The following is a 19,112-nucleotide window of genomic DNA, read 5'->3' on the forward strand; positions in this document are numbered from 1 at the left end:
CCCTTTCCAACAGGCGGGGGCTGCCGAGAGTGGATTTGGGTTTTTTTTTCCCTCTGCTGATAGAGACTTGTGCCAATGCTTAAACATTGCTAATTGCTGAAGCGTATTCTCTTACAACCCTTGCTGGAGGAGCTAGGACTGCAGAGGGTCATGCCTGATGCCCCTGTGCAAGTGCAGTGATGAATCTCTCGTGTAGCTGAAGTGCAGACCAGTTGGAATATGCTGCAGACAATTTACGAGAGTGAATCGTGTTTTTCCTCAGATGGGGTTTCTGGACGTGAACAGCTCTTGGCTCAGCAAAGAATGCACAGTATGATCAGCTCAGGTAAGAGACAGCTCTGTGCCTCAGACTTCAGTGGCTGACTGGGAAAATGCAGCCTAGCATGACAAGAAAACACCCTTCCTTTAAAGAAGTGACTTTATTTTTGTGGGCTTTATCTAAGTTGCTCTTAAATAATTACAGTAGTATGTTAGATAGCAGATGCTGCTTTTGTGGGGAGTTTGTCTCCTTCAGCCTGCTGCTTTCCAGCCACAGCAAAATGCTCACAGCTGAAATCTAGTTTGGGATTCCTTGTTTGTTTTGTTGTGTGGTTGCAAAATGGGGCTGGTGGTACAGGCTTATTCACAGAGAGAGGCTTCCTCAGACAGACCTTGCCAGGAGGCTGCAGTTAGAGCCCCTCATAGGCAATTCTGGTCATATGTCTGTTGTAAACAGGATTTGGGTTTTCTTTGAGTTTCCTTTTCTCCAGTTTGCATACAAAGGAAGTTTAATACTAATCCCTTTCTCTTTTCATTACAGTGTTTACTTTAAAATGTCTTTAATATGCATGGCTTATTTTGTTACTTTCAAAATATTTTTGAACCTGGCAATGGTAGTCATATGCAATGACTCACTGAGATGTAAATTGGATGTGTTTTTTAATGAAGGTATTTCAAAGCTTTTCTGACAGAACACTGGATGTTTCCTCATGTATTTGAAGCTACCCCTGTATTTTCTAGTTTCTTTGCTACCTATGTTTGAGACCTACAAATGATGTACTGAGGATGAATTAAGTTGGAAGATTGTTGCCATTCAGATAAAATGTCGATTTAGGCTAAAAAAAATCAAAATTTCACGTTACTCTTGCCCATTCTGTCTTAAACTCTGTGAATTCCAGTTCTGTTTTTATTGGGATGAAACTGTCTTTTGAGGCACAGCGTTATCTGTTTTGTATCTTTTTAATCCTAGATTTCTGATTTTGTTTTTCATAAAGTTGGCTTTGTAGAAGACCTATATGCAGAATGCAGGGTGAATTATATACATGTACTTTAGTCTTAGTTTACCCCCTCTTTCTTTCTTTTTTTCTTTCTTTCTTTTTTCTTTTTTCTTTTTTCTTTTTCTTTTTATCTTTTTCTTACTTTTTTCCTCTTTTTCTTTTTCACAAAACTTGGCAGTGCTTCTCAGTTTTTAAGATTAATTATGGGTGTAGGCCACAGCTCTCTTAACATATTGCCTATTTTGGTGAACCTGTTGAGCCCATGTTTGTTTGTTTGTTTTAAAAAAAGTTTCTTTTCCTGCTTTATAGAAAAAGAACTGAAAGTTTTACTTGTGCTTCTTTCTTACATTCAATTTTAGAGCAGATTTCTAGTTTCAAGTATGAAAATAAATTGTGAGAGATTGTGTTAAATGGTAATGTCTTTCCTTTTAGAAAAGACTCGGATATATCTTAACCTCATGATTAGTGTTTTTCAATACAGAAAGCCAAGGCTACCTCATAATGATTATAGACTAAAGGAGGGAATGAGAGATTGAAAAACTATTATGTGCAGGTTAAAATAATGAGAATACCTAAGGGGAATGGAGATTTCCGACTGGTAATGTTTAAGATTGGCAATTTTTCTATTCCTTTATAAACCTACTGGGTTGGTTTGTTTCTTTTTGGAGAATTTACTGTTTCTCTAACTTCTTAGAAGAGATGTTGGTCACCAATTACAGTTTCTTTGTCAAGGACGGAAATCAGGTGAAAGACTTGTTTACAAATATTAACAACGAAGCTCTAGCAAAGACAGTGGGTAAAAGCAGAAGATTCTCTGAAAGTGGTGTAGTTCTGCAAAATCATCTACAGTGTCGACCTCTTGTTCAAGTGTTACTGCTTTTGGTTTTCCTGAACAGCTCAGCAGGTGTCCAGTGCTTTTGTATTGGTCAAAGAGATAAGACTGACTGCTTCCCCCCCTCCTCTTGTTGCCTTTTTTTTTTTTTAATACTATGTCAAGTTGAAGTTGGCTGTACACAAGTGAAAAATCTGGGGGTTTTAGCTTACTGTGCTACCTAGTAACTGCCAACTAATGTTGCTTGAGTAATAGCAATTTTCTCATTTGAAACACAAGAAAGGGAGGTAATTATTGGTAAGTTTATAGCTCTGCTTTTCTTCACTGGAGACAAGAATATCATGTAACAGTTGATTTTTATCTGATATTACGTTAGGCCCATATAACTTACACAATTTCCCCTGTAGTGCCAAGTAGAATAGAGGGGGTTTTAGACTTTAAAAAAAACCCCAAAACTTAGTCAAGAACTTTATCCAGGTAAAAGATGTTTAAATATATGTTCTCTAGAACATAAAATATTTCTCAGTTTTTCTGTTGGCCTTTAAAATACACAACTAGAGTGCAAGTAGTTGACATTGTAGATAGTCTGCAGTTTAATTCATGTCATATGAAACCACAAAGCCTGGTGCTGCTGTCGATTGCCTTCAGTTTCCTCAAGTTTCAGGGTCTTGCAGGATCAGGCCTGGTAATTTTTCAGGTATTTTGTCCCTCTATACTGCATACAGGGGAGAAGGGAATAGCCAGGGTATGATGATGTGCTCTAGTGTTTGGAGTAGCTAGAGTCAGTCATTCAAATTTTGCTTATTGCAGTGTCCTTACTTTAAAGTTATCTTCACTTATATTTATGTGACTTTTGCTGAGGTTAAAAGCTGCACATATTTAGGAAAAGAGCGGATCCCTGAATATTTACATCTGCACCCTTGATATTCTTGAACTCTTTGAAGCAAGCACAACTTAAAACACTCAATGGATTTTTAGGTTTACTAGTTTCCAGATGCAACCAGCATATATTATGCAACTCTGATTTTAAACTGGGCTGGAGCCATCCCCAAAGAGGACAGATTCAGCGGCCAGTGGATACATATTTGCAAAGCAAACTGTCTAAGGAATTTCTGACAGTAGTAGGCATAGGAAATACTTCTGTCGTGTGAAGCAGTTTTTCTGGTATTCCCTCAATTACTGCTTTGCCTGTCTGTCTGTCTCCATCCCTGCTTGTAAATCATACTATGAATGAGATTATCTGCATAAGTACCAATCAAAAGTCTAATTATGAATGAAGCAATGTAGATTTGCACTGACTCAAGAAGCTGTGTAATTTGCAGACACCTACACCTTACTGCAGAGAGCAATTTCAGCTATCTTGAGAAGACTGAACTAGATTCTCCCATATGGTACTGTTGCTCTAAAATGCAGCAGCAAGTGCTGTGCATCTTTATTTAAGAAAATGATGCTGATGTGTTCTTATTTGATACTATAATTATTTTAGTTTCACGATTTAAAAAATAGATCTGGAATCTAAAGCCTCTTATTAGGTGGAATTACTATTTAACTATACTGTTCCTTTTATTTTAGCCAAAAAGTCTCAACTGCCATGTGTATGCAATGCCACAGTTGACCCTATCATTCAGCTGGCCTCTTATCATAACACAATACAAGTAATAAACTATAAATCCTTGGAAAAAAGCATTAGGTGCAGCACAGTCCATGGCAAGAACACTCATTAAAATGTAGTCAGTAAATAACTAATGCAGGGCTACATTACTCAAACAGATGTCAGTTGTGTGAAGGAGATGAAGGAACCTACCCAGCTGTGGTATGTGTAGATGTGGGACTTTAAAAAGTAATGCCAAGTTCATTAACTTGTGGTGATTTAGTATACTGTGCTGTTTTTCCGGAGGGTAGGGTTGCTACGTTTGCTTCACTGGCCATGTTGTCATGTACAGCCTTGCACTGGCCTGCCTAAATTCCACCTTGGCTTTTATTGGATAAGGCATCCTCTGCTTCCTGCCCAAAGCTGTTTTGTTGAAAAATCAGGAGTTCAAGATCTTGAGCTTAAAGCCTTGGCTCATCACTGAGTTGACAGGTGACCCGAGCAAGTTATGCAATTCTGCTTACATCAGCTAACCCTTCCGTGAAATATGGAAAAGGATACCTGGCATGCTCAGGAATCTATAGAGAAAAACTATTCTAAGGGGAATATAATGATTCAGAATGGCTAATTTGATTGACTTCATCTACCTACAGGCTTGCAAAACACCTGCAATTTCACAACTGTAGTAGGTGAATGTAGTTGCAGTATTTTATTCTTTGCACCAGTCAGGAAATTCAGCTGTGTCACTTGAATATAAATGACAGAATCAATGCTACATGCATCATGTTGTATGTGGGTTGACAGGTCCTCGTGAGCTATCTTCTCTCAGTAAACCCTGATGTACAGAATTTCTCATGTGTTGTATCTATCATGTGGCTACATGACGACGTGTACAGGTTTGTACACATGCATTTATATTGCCTTCAGTGAAAATTCTTTGGTATTTGCTCTCCCGTTTTTTTCTGGCCAGACAAAACTCTCACCTGCTCAACTGTTCCTGTGGAGAGATTGCAGAAAGCAAATTCATTTAAAAGTTTGCTCTGATATTCATTAAAAGCTTGACATACTTGCATATCTGAATCGGGTAATATAAACTCCTTACAGATACAAAATGTTGCATAGGTGGTATCTCAGGCAATAACTCTTCAGAGAGAGTGAGAATAGATATGCTGAGCTTTTACTTTGTGATTCTCTTCAGAGTAATGAAAAAAATTGAGTGAAAATTCAGTTTGGGGAAGTTCTGGATAACAGCTGGAGAGGCTTTTTCAATGCATGTCATAAAGGCTACGTAGAAAAAAATCTAGTGCTTCATAGTAGTAGCTGAAGTATTTGAATTAATTGTTAAGGAAGAGTAAGACCTTAGCCTTAACAATTAATGTAATGAGAAGAGACAAGCAACAGAGACCTGCAGATCTTATGTAGTTAAAATTTCACTGATTTTGAATAGAGGCTCTGCTTAATAACATATGCTGGAGAAGACATTGGTTATGAATTTAGTCAAACAAAAATGTGGTAAAATGGAATGAAGCTGCTTTTTCTGTTTTACGTTATTGAGAAGACATTGAGTACAGACCAATGTTGCCAACTTCACATGTCTTCTAATGCTGTAACATGGCTTTTTCTTTCTTTCTGTCTTTCTGTCTGTCTGTCTTTCGTCACAGCTTCTGGAGCCATGTGATTACCTGACAGTCTTACTTTGTATTAGAAAATATGTTTATAGGTTGTGGGAAAAGCCTGAAATAAGAATTTCAAAGTGCAAGATTGACAAGAATAGCAAGCTACAAAAGCTTGAAAGTAAATAAAGAATTCAGAACATAATTTCAAAACCTCTTTGGGCATCTTTCTTGATATCATTAAGCACTGCAATTAATGCAGAAATGCACTACTACTGGCACTAGGACACTAGCTCTTCTCTCTTTGGTGCGTTGAGCTAAATCATTTTATTGGAAAAGAGGTTTTTACTTCAGCCATTTATTATTTTAGCTGTTCAACTTTATAACACCTATTGGTTTGCACTGCACTCAAACACACAGTTTCAGCCAGAGTCTTCCCTCCTGTAAAACTATGTCTAGAATCCATGTAGTTCATTAAGGTGTGTGTTGGATATGGGAAACACTTGTAACTCTTCCTACTCCCAGAGCTTTTATCAGACCTCTGTTTCTATATCAACTGCCTGGCCCCTTTTTTCTGCGCAGTCTTTGCAGGGAAAGCAAAAGCAGAGGGAAAGCAGAATAGATAGCTAGCCTGCAAACATATGTATGTATACACATTCATTTCGGGTTTTGGTATAGATGATGGGGGAGTTTTCAGGTGTTGTTACATTTTAACCTTTTCCGAATACTGTTGTAGGTGGGTTTTTTATATGGTGGGTACAATCCAAAATATTGTAGAGAAGCTAATTGGCAGATATTATTGTTAAACACATGAAAATCTAAAATGCCCTGTTCTGTGGATCTCTTTAAACAGGCTGACTCCTCTGGGTCAGTTATTCTTAGCCTAGTTATTTTCATCTTATGGCATTACAGGTCTAAGATTAGCCTGTTAGGCGTTATCATGCCATCTGAGTTACCTCCTAATATAACTGTACACCGGAATGATTATTTATAGACAGAGCATTCTGTCATTTTTGCTTTATTTCTGGTAGTTTAAATAAAGAAGAGCAACATTCAAGAAAAACCACAGATTCCTTCCTGCTGCCAAAACAACATGATAACTGCCTGCTGAGGGGCAGGAATATTGTTTAAAATGTGTGCTTACAGCAGATGCAAACATCGTCTTTATCTCCCCCACTTCTAAAATGCAGTACCTCAGGGTATCACCACTCCTGTCTCTTCTTGAGGAGGGAGAGGGGTGCCAGATCAATGCACCAAATGATGGAGAAGATGGGGTTGTGGTGGCTGAGGAGAACTAGGATATCCAGGTGCTATTTTTAGGGGCTGGCACCATCAAGCTCCATGTTCAGTGTGAACATGTCACATATGCACGCAGCTCCTCCAAAATGAACCCCTCTAGTTTTGTGACATAAAAGTGATGTCTGCTGTTCAATTAGCCTCCTAGGTGCTTTTCACAGACATAACAGGAAGCTTCAGCAAATTGACACATTTTTAGCAAACTATTCTTTATGGCTGCTTCACAAACATTTCTGCTTGCTAGAAAATCTTCAGTCCTAAAGCAGAGTTGTCATTCAAAACCACGGTGAGGCTCGTTCTGTCCTAAGAAGGTTCACTGGGATCTTTGTACTTGCATATGTTTAACTAGGATCAGGCTTTTAGTGACAGATTAGTAAAGAGAAGCAAAAATAGTAAAGTGGCAGATCTTCAGCTGGATGTCAGTGCAGCCTCCAACTGTAGTTGTTGCTCAGGAAGCTGGCAATTTATAAAATAGTGAAATATTAATGGATTAGAATTATCTAATGAACTCCATCTTTTCTTCTTTTTTACCTTTCTCTAAATTTCTGTGCACATTCTGAGTGTAATCAGAGGGCACCTGATTTGTTCTACTTTAAAATGTTACCGGTGTAAAAAGGCTTGCAAAATCAGTGGAAGCCTTTGCATGGTTGAATGATACAGTGCTGGTTTAACTCCCATTATATAATAAGCAGCTCATTTATTTTTGTCAGGCTGGCAGTTCTGTGCATGACTGTAAAGGTACTTTGGCATTTAGTATAATCTGAGCATAGCCAACACATCTGTTTTATTTGTTTTGTCTCCCGGTTGTAAACTCCTTCCAGCTTCTGGAGTAAACAAACATGACAAGAGCTCCAAGAATTCGAGCTCTTTGTGGATGAATGTGCTTGAAATGCAGGATGCTTTATTCCAATGATAACACGTTCCTTCTAGTAATGAAACTGAGTATCATCAAAGGGAGACAAGAGAAGGAACGAAATGAATTCTTTCAAAATGCCAAATACGTAAATCGTGTTTTTACAATCAAAGACTATTGTTCTCTTTCATGATCCCTGTGGTTGAAGGTATGCATGCCACAGGGAGGAACTGCAGCTATTCAATTTCAGTGAAATCTGGAGTGGAATAATGAGGAAGCTTAATGTTAATCTAATAATTTCCCCCAATTGTTCTCTTCTTAATCCAAGTTTCCTTTTTCTTTCTTGGTGCTCAAGGCCACCATCTTGCTGGTGTTGTGCAGTAACAGTATGAGAGGGAGTGGGGAAAACAGGCAGTGCTTAATTTTACACAGAGACTCTTGTTAGTGTTTGCTACTCCTGTTTATGTTTAGTAAAATGTTAGTGATGGCCTTTTATTTGCCTGTTCACAACTCCTTTTCTTGCAGAGACAGTAAGTTCTTAGTTCTCTTCATCTACTTATTTGATCTCTAGATCAACATCCCTATTGAAAAACACGGATTTTTCTTAAGCAGTGTGAAGTCTTTTTCCTATGGATACAAAAGAAATAAAACTCCAGGACTGTTCAAGTTCTTGATATTCTAATTTGAATCTGACCTTGAAGTTTTAAACTGCATAAAAGAATACATGTATTACAGTATCACCGAGAAATATAAAAGACTTAGATTTTTTGAGATTTCATGCTGACATGAATAGTGACAGAATTAGTATGAGGCACAGAGTGGTGTAGGAAATAGCAAAAGGAAAATAATAGGAAATAGCAAAAGGAAAATAATCAGTATGAGTCTTAATATTAACATACCTATTTTTACAGGTAGATACATATTGTTAAAGGACTATATAGAAATTACTTAGATGCCTCAAAATGCTCATCACAAAAATCCTTGCACAGCAGCTGCTGAAATCTAGTGGGACCTAAATTCAGGAGAGCACTTTACCTTGGGAGTCCGATAGATGCTTACCAGCCTGTCGTGCATATGCTCAAAACTGTTCCAGGCTCCAAATACAGATCCTATCATTCCCACGCACATGTCAGAAAGTTGGCATCCTTTTATTTGCTGTCACTGTTTTTCCTACAGGATCTGTTTCAGAAGGAGAAGAAAGTTTTACTCTATTGTTTCTTTTAAGAATTGGCAATAGTTATCGTAGAAGGAATTCCATATGAAATAGTAAGTCTTACCTAGGTTTCTTCAAGGAGTATGAGGGAAGGACTGGCAGAAGGGAAAAAAAATATGAGAGAATTTTATAAATGGAGTAGTAGTGCAGAGATGAGCTGTACAAGCACTTCCGATGTTAAAATGCTGTTGTGAGGGAGGGTGGGGAAGGCATTGAAGATGCAAGAGAACTATGTGGGAGATGGAAACCAGGGAAGTTTGAAGTACAGTTCTAACTGTCCATGAACAGAGGAAAAATATAGGTGAAAACAGTTATGAAAACAATCAACTTCAACTGAGAGGAGAGAAGTTTCTGTCAAAAAAAACCCTCCAAAGCCATAATGAGGCATACATGGGGAAGTAGGAATATTTTCGAATCAACAGAAGTTGTTAAAAACAATTCAGGACTGTGTTACTCTTATAATCATGCAGTAAACTAGTATTCAGGGATTTCCCTCACCATTGTACAGACTATTTTTCTGTTGTGGTGTTTTGTTTTTTTTTTCGGTCTGAGAATGAGTGATTTGTTTGGGAGAGGGAAGGGTGTAGGACACTGAGTCTGTTTATGCACACACTACAAATTCTGCTGCATTTTACCATCCTGAACTACACACCCACACCCCCCCAAATGTAGCTCAGCTTTCCTGGAAAACCTGCTGAGCAATCTCACCAGAGCTTTGCCATAAATTCCCATCACTCTGCCATCTGCACCATCCCTATCTTACCTTTTCTGCTTTGCCTACTAGGAGTTTTCTGAGCTCTGTGCTTATTTTCTGGTTTTGGTTTTGGGGTTTTTCTTGGGGTTTTTTTGTTTGTTTGTTTGTTTTCTTCTTGTGCGAATGCATACAGGGTGATAATGGGGCAGCTGGAGAATTTACTGGTGAAAGAAGGGAAATTACAAATGACAACATCGAGGGACTATAGGCAAAGAAATAAAGAAGGAATGCTAGAATGCTAATGCAGCTGAATTAAGTAATGGTGATGCTATGGATGATTCAGGATACTGACACAGCTATTTTGTTTAGAAAATAAATGGTTAGAAAGGGGAATATTTAGAAAAAATTACCATTGGGCTAAAATTCTCAAGCCTCATCTAAGAGCAAATGCCTCTCTCTGGTCACTAGTCACGCATATATATTTGTCACTGGTATGCATATACAATTACAGAAGATGTATGTACGTAGACTTATCACCAATCTTACTCCATCTCCCCTCACTGGGGACATTTTGGTATGGCTATATTAAAACCTGTCAAAAATTTTAGGAACTGTGGGCTTCACAAGTTAGTTCAGGTAAGCTCAAATGAGTGCCTAAGGCAAAGTGGTTTTCCTCCTCCTGCAGGCTTGGCAGCCCCCAGGAGGTGGGCACACATCCCGTAAACCTCCCTGTTTGTCTGCCATTCTTCATCTGCAGATATCCAGAGGTCTGCAGTAGCACACATTTATTCCCAAAGACCTCAGGAACTCATTCTCAAGGACCTGTTTTTGCTATTCCCTCTAGGGAATACTATTGCTAGGTCTATTCTGGTAGTGACTAGGAGCTCCAGGTGCAGAGCAGGTTATAAAACATTTAGCAGCCAAATATGCTTTGGTGTTCTCCTGCAGATTGAGAGAGACATGAGTGAGTGTAAGTGAGTGTAGAAATCTGGACTATTCCTTTCCTCATTTATTTCCTCATTTACCTCTTTCTCCTTTTTTTTTTTTTGTTTTTGTTATCTGTGAATACTATGCATGGGGTTATACAGTTGTAAGGCCTTAGTACATAGGAGTAAGGGAGGTCTGCAGAGATGGCAGCTGGCGTTGCTGGGAAGGAAGAGCAGTGGTCCCATCCTCTCCCTCGTCCTGAGCTCTCATTCCTCCGCTGAACAGTCACATCCCTTATACCGACCCAGATATTCCTGTGACCACTGGGACTGATGGAGTAAACAGCTGACCCTGGTTAAAACGTGCCCCCCGGGTTCCCTGTGCCACTGCAGGTGTGTGCTGCGGTGTGGGGAAGCAGGGCATCCTCCTCGGGGTCGGAGGGGCCATGAGTGGGGAAGGGAGGCACAACTGTTTCTCTCAACTTCAGCTGTGGCATATGGTGGCCCCAAATACATGTCAAACTGCTACTTGGGAAACCTTCTGTGTCCGGAGAACACACCCCTTGCTCCTCTCAACATTCGAAGGACAGAGCCTAAAATTTCACACCCAATTAGCACCTCGTTAAACTCCAGTTAACTACATAGCACTTTATTGTTAAGAAGAATTTATGCTAATATGGTCCCTGTGAAACTATCAATAATTACCTTTCATCATCCATAGGGCACATTTCATCTGTTAGTACGAAAGCAAAATACCCTACAAATGTACATTGTTTTGTATTAAGTAGAAAATTATGTCTGTGTTGGCTTGAGCAACCTACACCAAAATTGAACACACTGGAAGCAGTAGCCACCTGCATCTCTGAACTGTATCAGTCCTGGTGCGGTGCCACATGAAGAATCTGCTCCAGGAAAACCTTCATGGCTCTTGTGTTCAATTTCTGCTTTGTTCTTTTTTAAATCTTTCTTTGTGGAGAAAGTGTTTTGCCAGACATGCTCCTACTGTAATCCCTCCTATCCTCCTTTATTTTTGTAACCTAAGAGTGCTCTGGTATGCCCTTATCCTTCCTAGACAACCTGTAAATCAGTAGAATTCAAGTTATGGGAGGAAAGTTTTCTTTTGTGTGATGTTGTTCCCTGGTTGCTACTTATGTATTGGTATCAAATACTTCCCTATGTAAACCAAAACTGTAAAATAACTCTGATGCTGATATGCCAGCAAATGCAGGTCGAAAGGACTGTATAGTTGTCATGGTTATTGCTGCTCATTTCTTGCTGAGTGCCGTTTCAAGGTGAAGGCACAGTTTGACTCTCATGGCTGGCACTGGGCTGTGCTGAGCCTGGCGACACGAAGTGCAGACATTTTTTGGATCAGAACAGTTAAAAACAACACTGCCCTTCACAGTAACACCCCAAGCAGAAGACACCAGATCTGAAAGGAGAGAGATTTTCTTTGCTGTTCCTTTGCTGTGAAAATCTGTACATCTGAACTGGGGACAGCCACAGACTGTGTCTCCAGTGGGACAGCATGCAAAACCAGAAGCGTTAGCTATTATCGTTTATGTAGGAAATAACGTGTTGCATCCAGCTGTCAGGACTTCGTATTTGAGTAATTGTCCAACCCCTCAATAGAGAGAAGAAAACTCAGCTTTCTCCTTAGATAACATGTTCAGATGTTTGAAATTCATGATTATGAATGCAATTACAAAGTCTACCTGGAAGACAGTAGTTGCTTTCTGCAAAAAAGAAAGGCTGTGTAGATTAATCTTACATTTCTGCATTAAATCTACCTTGTTGTTATATAACCCTTACCTGCACTCCCCAGAAGGCCCGTAGTTATGCAAATAATTCTCATTTATAATACGGTTTCCCTCTTCCAGTATAGATGGATGGATGCTTAGGTGGATATAAATAGTATATGTTCCATACAAAAAAAGCATAGTACTGCAAATGAAAATCAGACTCTTTCTACTTAACGGAAGTCTTTCCAAGCTCTTAATCATCTTAAATCCAATTAATGTTTTCCTGTTTCTGACATGGCTCCCTTTGAGATAGGATAACCGAACTGGAATATTCCTGATGAGAAAGCCTCGTTGATGAATATGAAAACTTACTTTTATCCTGCTTCCTGTACTTCCTGTTTTCATTTTTGAATCTTGCTGTACGTTGACCACATATTGTCACTGAGCTGTCTGCAATGATAGCCATCTGTTTTTAAGGTTATATTAAGGTTAATGAAGCACAGTAAGGTATATTCCACTCATTCCTCCCAATAGAAATTACCATGCACATACAAAAAATAAGTGAACTCTTCTATTTTGTTTCCCAATCACAAAGCTTTATGAGGACCTCTGGCATTCCTCAGAGCCTTCCATGAAATATCCTGAAGAGATTTGTTTCATCTGTGGTTTTAACCCAATCAATCTTTTTTCCATTATTATTCTTTCCAGACCTCTATTAAAATAGCAATTACAGTTGCCTCACTGCACTATCAACCTTTTCTTAAATTCAAAAGAATATTTATTTCTCTCTGCTTTTTATCTTTAAAACTGTTTCTGATCAGTGATAGGGTTCTTGTAACGTCACGTAAAGGCCAGAGCAGGACACAAACTCCACTGAGACACCTTGTGTAGGACATTTTGCAAGTCAGGATAAGTCTGTAAACCAGATCCTTAACAGGTACCAAGTAGCACAGCCCCACTGAAATCCAGACCCTTTTTTAGTCACCATTTTGTTAACCCTTTGAAAGAATTTGTTATACTTCTGTGTCTCAAAATCTGCATGCAATTGTAATTCAAAGCTTATAACTGCATTCTACAAAGTCAGTTTGCATCAAGCTTGATTTGTTCCCTAAATGACTGTGAGATTAAAACAAGTCAAATTTAAACAAAAATTGGCTCAGTTGTGGCTGTTAATGGAGGATATAGTTTCTGAGAGAACAGATGGGGAAAGGATATCTCTTTCTCTTTCTTCTTTTAAAATTACGTACATGGCTCTCATTTGGCTAAAATAATTTTTGCTAAATCTTTTGTAAGATTAATCTGTAAACTCAGACAAAACATTAGAAATTTTAATTTCAAAACAACTTGTGTTAAAAATATCAAGAGATTAAAACAATTACAGTAGTTTATGCATTTCGACCTTGACTAGTGTGCTCACAATTATAGTGGTATAAGCAATCATATTTGAAATGAACAGAGTATTTTTGCTTCACCACTCATTTGCAATACTGTCTGTAGTTGTGGTGCAAAGAGTTTAAAATGAAAAGAAAATATAAAGATTACAAATCTGATATAAATACTAGAGGATAAAACATATAAAGAGGGATTAAGGGAGCTATATTTATAGTCTATAACAGAGAGAACTCGAGGGACATGGGCACAGGCTATAAATAACTTCAAGGTAACAATATAAATGAAGGAAGGGAATTATTTGTTCTCAAAAGATGGTGAAGCATGGAATAATAGCCTGAAGCAAAGCAAAACAAAGAAAACTTTAGGTTAGATGTTAGAACTTTTTTCTAGCAGTAAGACCTATGGAGAGCAGAGCCATAAATAACTAAGGTAGGAGGCTGAAGTGGTACCTAAACCACCAACTACAGCTGTTTGGCTACAGATTAAAATTACTCATAGATGGAGTCACATTACAAAATTCACAAGACTAGATTTAGTGACGCAAACATTTTTTTAATTTTCTTACCTGTTATATTTTACAATGCCCACATTTTATGTTATGCATTAATTTCCCATGAAGACTACGTAGATACAACATTCCTTCCAAGATTATTGTGCAGCTTTAACCAGATTAAGGGTGAAAAATAACATTATTCGTCGATTATAACCTCATTCAGTAGTGGGATTATAAAGTCATATTATTTTAATCAAAGTGGTGGAGTCTCCTGCTATTATTTGTTCAGGTGAGAAGAAAGAAGTCCTCTATTCTCATCAGTCCCTTGATGAGATGGTGGCTTTTGAACACCATAACCTTAGGTTGCTGGTAAGCAAAATAGCTTGTGTGAATCGTACATGGTGATGTCGGAACAGTGGCCATTTGCTGGGTTCTGCTGATTTCACTAGAATGAAACAACTTACGTAGGTTGGGTGCTGGCCTACTTCAAAGTGAACCCTGATACGACCATGACAGAAGGAAAAGGGAGGCAGAAAGGGCACGAACCCCAGAACGAATTGGAGTGTTGTAACCATCCCATTGCCCCCAGCTGTAGACCTTTCAAAGCAGTACAATTCTAGTCTAGGTCATTGCTTGTACATGTTTTGCATTGTTCCTCCTTTAGTTCAGTGTGTCTGGGGGGCTTCCTAACACTGGAAATTTTATTTTGCAATTTAAAATTTTTAGACAAGATGCTTTCACTGTAACCCAACTAAGAGAGGTCATGTCACACCATGCCATCAAGAACAACAGAGCAGGTTTGAAAGACCAGAGTTCTTTCAAGGTGGTGTCAAATATGTTTGAGAGTGTGTGTGAGAGGGAGGAAGAAATCAATTGAGTAAAGAAAAGCTGCACGGATATATTTGGACTTCTACAAATGACATACCACTTTCTTGATCATTCAGCGGATGAATGACTTTTCCCGTACTTGTGGGCTTTTTATATGTCATGAAAGCAATATGACAAAATATTGCAATATGACAATGCAAATGTTGCAATATTAAATTAATGACAACTGTTTTGTCTTTGCTTGTCTAACATGTAACTCATTAAGCAATAATAGTTTTGAGGGACTTATGGCTTTAGTTGTTACATGCAGTATCCATCGTAAATATTGTTTGAGTTAACCTTGATCAAATCATGTAGTGTTTGGCTTACATATCTTCAAGAAGTATGTGTATTTGTACAAGGAGAGGAATATAATTTCTGCTCATTTCTGCCCAAGATTTCATGCTCTATAGCCTTATACGCTTGAGCTGTTAGCACCATCAGACATCTCCGCTGCTGTTAAATCAAGTAGAGTCTGCTCTTGAATTAGAGCCTTTTGGGCACACCTGAACCTTAGATTTTTAACCAGTAGTGAATTGGATCCACTGTATAATAGCTCAGAACATGGGCCTTTAATCTCTTAGGCATTTAGTTAATACTTAGCTCTTTTCCCTATCTTTCGTCTATACCTCTTAGCTGTTAATTTTCTCAGCTTTCAAAAATCTCTGTCTTAATAAGATAGTTGATAATATTATTTCATGTGCATAATAGAGAAAAACTGAAAATCTTGTATGGCAGAGAACAGTAGTGGTAGGAATTTGATTTTATACTCGCCGCCTCTTTTTGTCATCCCTTCTTTGCTGCACTGAAAACCATGTTTCCTCTTTGGCCAGGTGGCAACACTGGAAGAGTAACAACTTCTCACTCAATGACCACCCTTTGAAATATGTAGTGCCCCACATGCAAAGTAACTCTGGTAGTACAGTGCTGTTAGGTAGACTGGATACCTCTGGCCCTCATGGATTTGAGATAAGTTTTTAAGAGAGTGCTGGTTGTAGCCTTGGAAATCAGCTGTAATTGCCTGTCATCTCTCTCCACAGAGCAGGCACCGGCTACCTCCTGGAGTAATTTGCCTCATTTCACTCCAATGTCTTCAGATCTTACATGTTGGTGTCCGAATATTGACAATTTTCTGGGTACTGATAATTTCACTCACATGAAACAAATGCACTTTGGGACAGCTCCAGCCTTTAAGAGATTAGGCTGCTAGGAAATGAGAGATCTGGTTTAATTTATGAAAACTTTAGTATGGAGCTGTATGTTTGCAGACTGTACAAAGCATAGTATTTCTTAATTTTTCTTTCTTCACAGGGCTTGCCATGATATTTCCCTCTGTCACCTGTGAGACTGTTTTCCTCTAAGCCAGGAAGGTTATCTGTCATGTGCCATAAAAGGTGTTTCTCATGGGTTTCTTTTCGGGATTACCCATACAGTATACAGCAGAGCTTGCTGATGCCTCTTCTTGGACTTCGCTGAATTGCACTGCTTTACACTGTCAGAAAAACTCAAGGGTGTTGGAACGTCATAGTAACTACACAATGGTCCTTGTACACACAAATGTACTGTTCTCATCATGAAGGAAATAAGGTGTAAGTGTTTATAATCTGGCTGGCTTGGGATTCTTTGACCTGAAGGATGTCTTACGTGTGTAAGATTTGTTTATGTTAGTTCTAAGGCCCCTATGCGTTAAAGTAATAAAGAACCTTGAGGCGTGCTGAAAATTAGAATTGACTAAATTTAAATAAGAAAAAATAACTGTTAATTTCCCAAGATTATTAAGATGGTATTTGCATGTTTACTATGACTTTTTAGATCAAAGAATAAAAAAAAAAGATCTGCAGCCCATCAGATTTCCAGTGAGTGAAAATGGCACTAAGATGAAAAGTCTAGTTATTTGGCACGCATAGTGGCACATTTCAGTATTTAATGTTTGTTATATTTTTGAATGGGCTGTCCATAAATACTTCAATGTATTTTTCTGCCAAGAGGCATCTGTCTTACACTGTAGAAGTTCTTATCACTTTATTTCACCTTCTTGACTGACAGTATATTTGTTTCATATCGACCTTTCCCAAAGTTAAAGAAGAGCGAGTCAACTTTTTTCTTAATTTTTATTTCTGTTGACATTTTCCCCTTGTTCTTTCTCAATTCATGCAACACTATGGATTCAATCATAACACCTTTGGGCTTTTCCCTTGATGTGGTGAAACCTGTCCTTGTGAGGGGAGAAATCACTAAATAAGAAAATCCAAAGACTTTAGAAAATAATTAATAATTAAAAAAAATACATATTTGCATTTTGTCTGTGCAGATTTTAGAATTCATTCAAGTTATTTGGGTAATTTATCACAAAATAGGAACAGCTCTCAATTATACTGGTAACAGTCACTTTCTCTCAGTGTTCCTTAGGACATGTTTGCTTACTTGATAAAATGTATAGAAAAACTGTCTGTCAACTGGTGGATGACGGTTCCTGTCCACTTCATGTTGTGACTTTGTCTCCTAAATAATGCAAAATGTTGATTAGTTGTTCTCAGTGATATGAATAGATACCCAACTTGTCCAAAATCTGAAAATTTATTGCTATTCCAAAATTAGTGATCTTAATTTATGTCTGATGCCAGCTGGTAAAGTCAGGGACTAAATTGCCATTTCCTTTCAATTGCTTGTCTTTATATATGAAAAAATAATCAGAAAAAGTTACCCTCTGATTTGAAATTACATTTGCTTGTACTTAGGCCAAAAGCAAATGTTGTGCATGTGTGAAGGCTTACATACTTTTACGAACTTGAAAAGGGAAGCATGAAATTAAGTATTATTCTTACTTATTATAGAAAGAACAAAATCACGTGCTGATGTTCTTCAGTCTTTCAGGAAATAGTTTATCTTTAGAACGGAGGCCCCAGGGCTGCCATGCACAGCCGAACCTGAAGCCTCTGCAAAACTGCATATATTCTTATGCATTTCTTCTGACACCTGTGCCTACACTGCCGTCGTTGTTGCTTGAGAAGTGAGAAAATTATATAGGCAGTTAAGCTATGCTGAGCTCTCTACCGCTGAAGCTGCTTTGCTGTGAGTAAGCAGAGAAGTAAATGAAAGCTGTTGTCCCAGTTTTATTACTGCACTGTGATCATGCCATTGGTAAGAGCCCCAAGACATGCACAGAGGTCATTGTGGGGAAAGGGCCATGGTTTATTCAGTTTTCTAAGTCTGGAAATAAATTCTTGATAAATAAAGTTATGAATAAAATAATGTGTTATGCCTATTTAGCACCATGTGGACTTTCTCCTGTAAGCTGTTGAATATTCTGGTTCTGATCCAAGAAGGCAAGTACCCTATGTTTGCAACTCTGATCTTTAGAGGCCCATAAATTCTTCATCAATCTGAAATGGTGTGTATTATACCTGGACCTCACTCCATAAATCTATTATACAGAAAACCTTTTGACAGATTTTGAGAACATCAGGTCAAGAAAAAGTTCCTTATGTTTAAATAGGTGAAATTAAAGGCTGTATAATCATTTTTTAATGATTACTTTCTAAGAATGATTACAATTGCTGTGGTAAAATGATGAAGTCCTATACTTTCTGCTGTCGTAATAAATGTCACCAGATCTTTGACTCAGCAGATTGAAAAGTTTGATGTGGTCATAAGTATTCAGGATTTCAAATTAATAAGAGCTTTTTCCAGTGCCTAACTTGGTTGACTGATCATCGTCATCTTAAGCTAGATTGCAGCTTTTGAAAGTGCTTTTTAAAAATTATGTTCCTTAAAGCAGAGTCAAATGTTTTGAGGAAGCACCTTTGGTGAGAGGAGAAATGGATTTCTGGTTTCGTGTTTACAAAGAGTTTGGTGAAATTATGTGAATGTTTAGGAAATAAGAGGACTGACAAGTTTATATGAGGCCTTACATTGGATAGACTAATTGTCAGTTACCTGGAATTATATTACTGGAGCTTTTCAACAGGCAAGGGAAAATGCATCTTAGGATAGCAAGGTGGAATGATTATGAAGTCCTATAAGTTATATGTTACCCTTCATTTTTAACCTTCTATGAACTGGAAAGAACTAGTGTGATTTTTCTTTCATTGCTGATAACTGTTTCATTCTTAGCATTCAGCTTATCAGCTTTTCTTGTCTGTTAAAGCCACATTTTTGTACTAGTTTAGAACAGAATTATCACTGTACCTGTGGTCAAAAATGATGAGGCTCACTTGTAAACAAGTTTATCTTTGAGATTTTCAGTCTAGTGTGATATGGTACTAACATTTATGGTTTAGAAGGAAATGACACTAAATATTTGTGAGGCCTGTGAAGGTGCCATTCAGCTGCCTGCTAAAATGT

General features: G+C 38.0%; 1 protein-coding gene across 2 annotated transcripts in view; it reads left to right on the forward strand.

The window, feature by feature from the left end:
- The first annotated feature begins 219 nt into the window (after window positions 1-219).
- The window catches only part of HDAC9 (histone deacetylase 9), a 96,866-nt gene continuing 77,973 nt past the window's right edge, over window positions 220-19,112 (forward strand). The window contains exon 1 of one of the 2 annotated variants that reach the window (XM_009706411.1): window positions 220-325. In XM_009706411.1, coding sequence (XP_009704713.1) covers window positions 220-325 — 106 coding nt within the window. The remainder of the gene's footprint in view (window positions 326-19,112) is intronic. The other variant, XM_009706414.1, reaches the window with a different exon arrangement.

This window comes from Cariama cristata, unplaced genomic scaffold (assembly GCF_000690535.1).
Source record: "Cariama cristata isolate BGI_N322 unplaced genomic scaffold, ASM69053v1 scaffold438, whole genome shotgun sequence".
NCBI classification, from domain to species: Eukaryota; Metazoa; Chordata; class Aves; order Cariamiformes; family Cariamidae; genus Cariama; species Cariama cristata.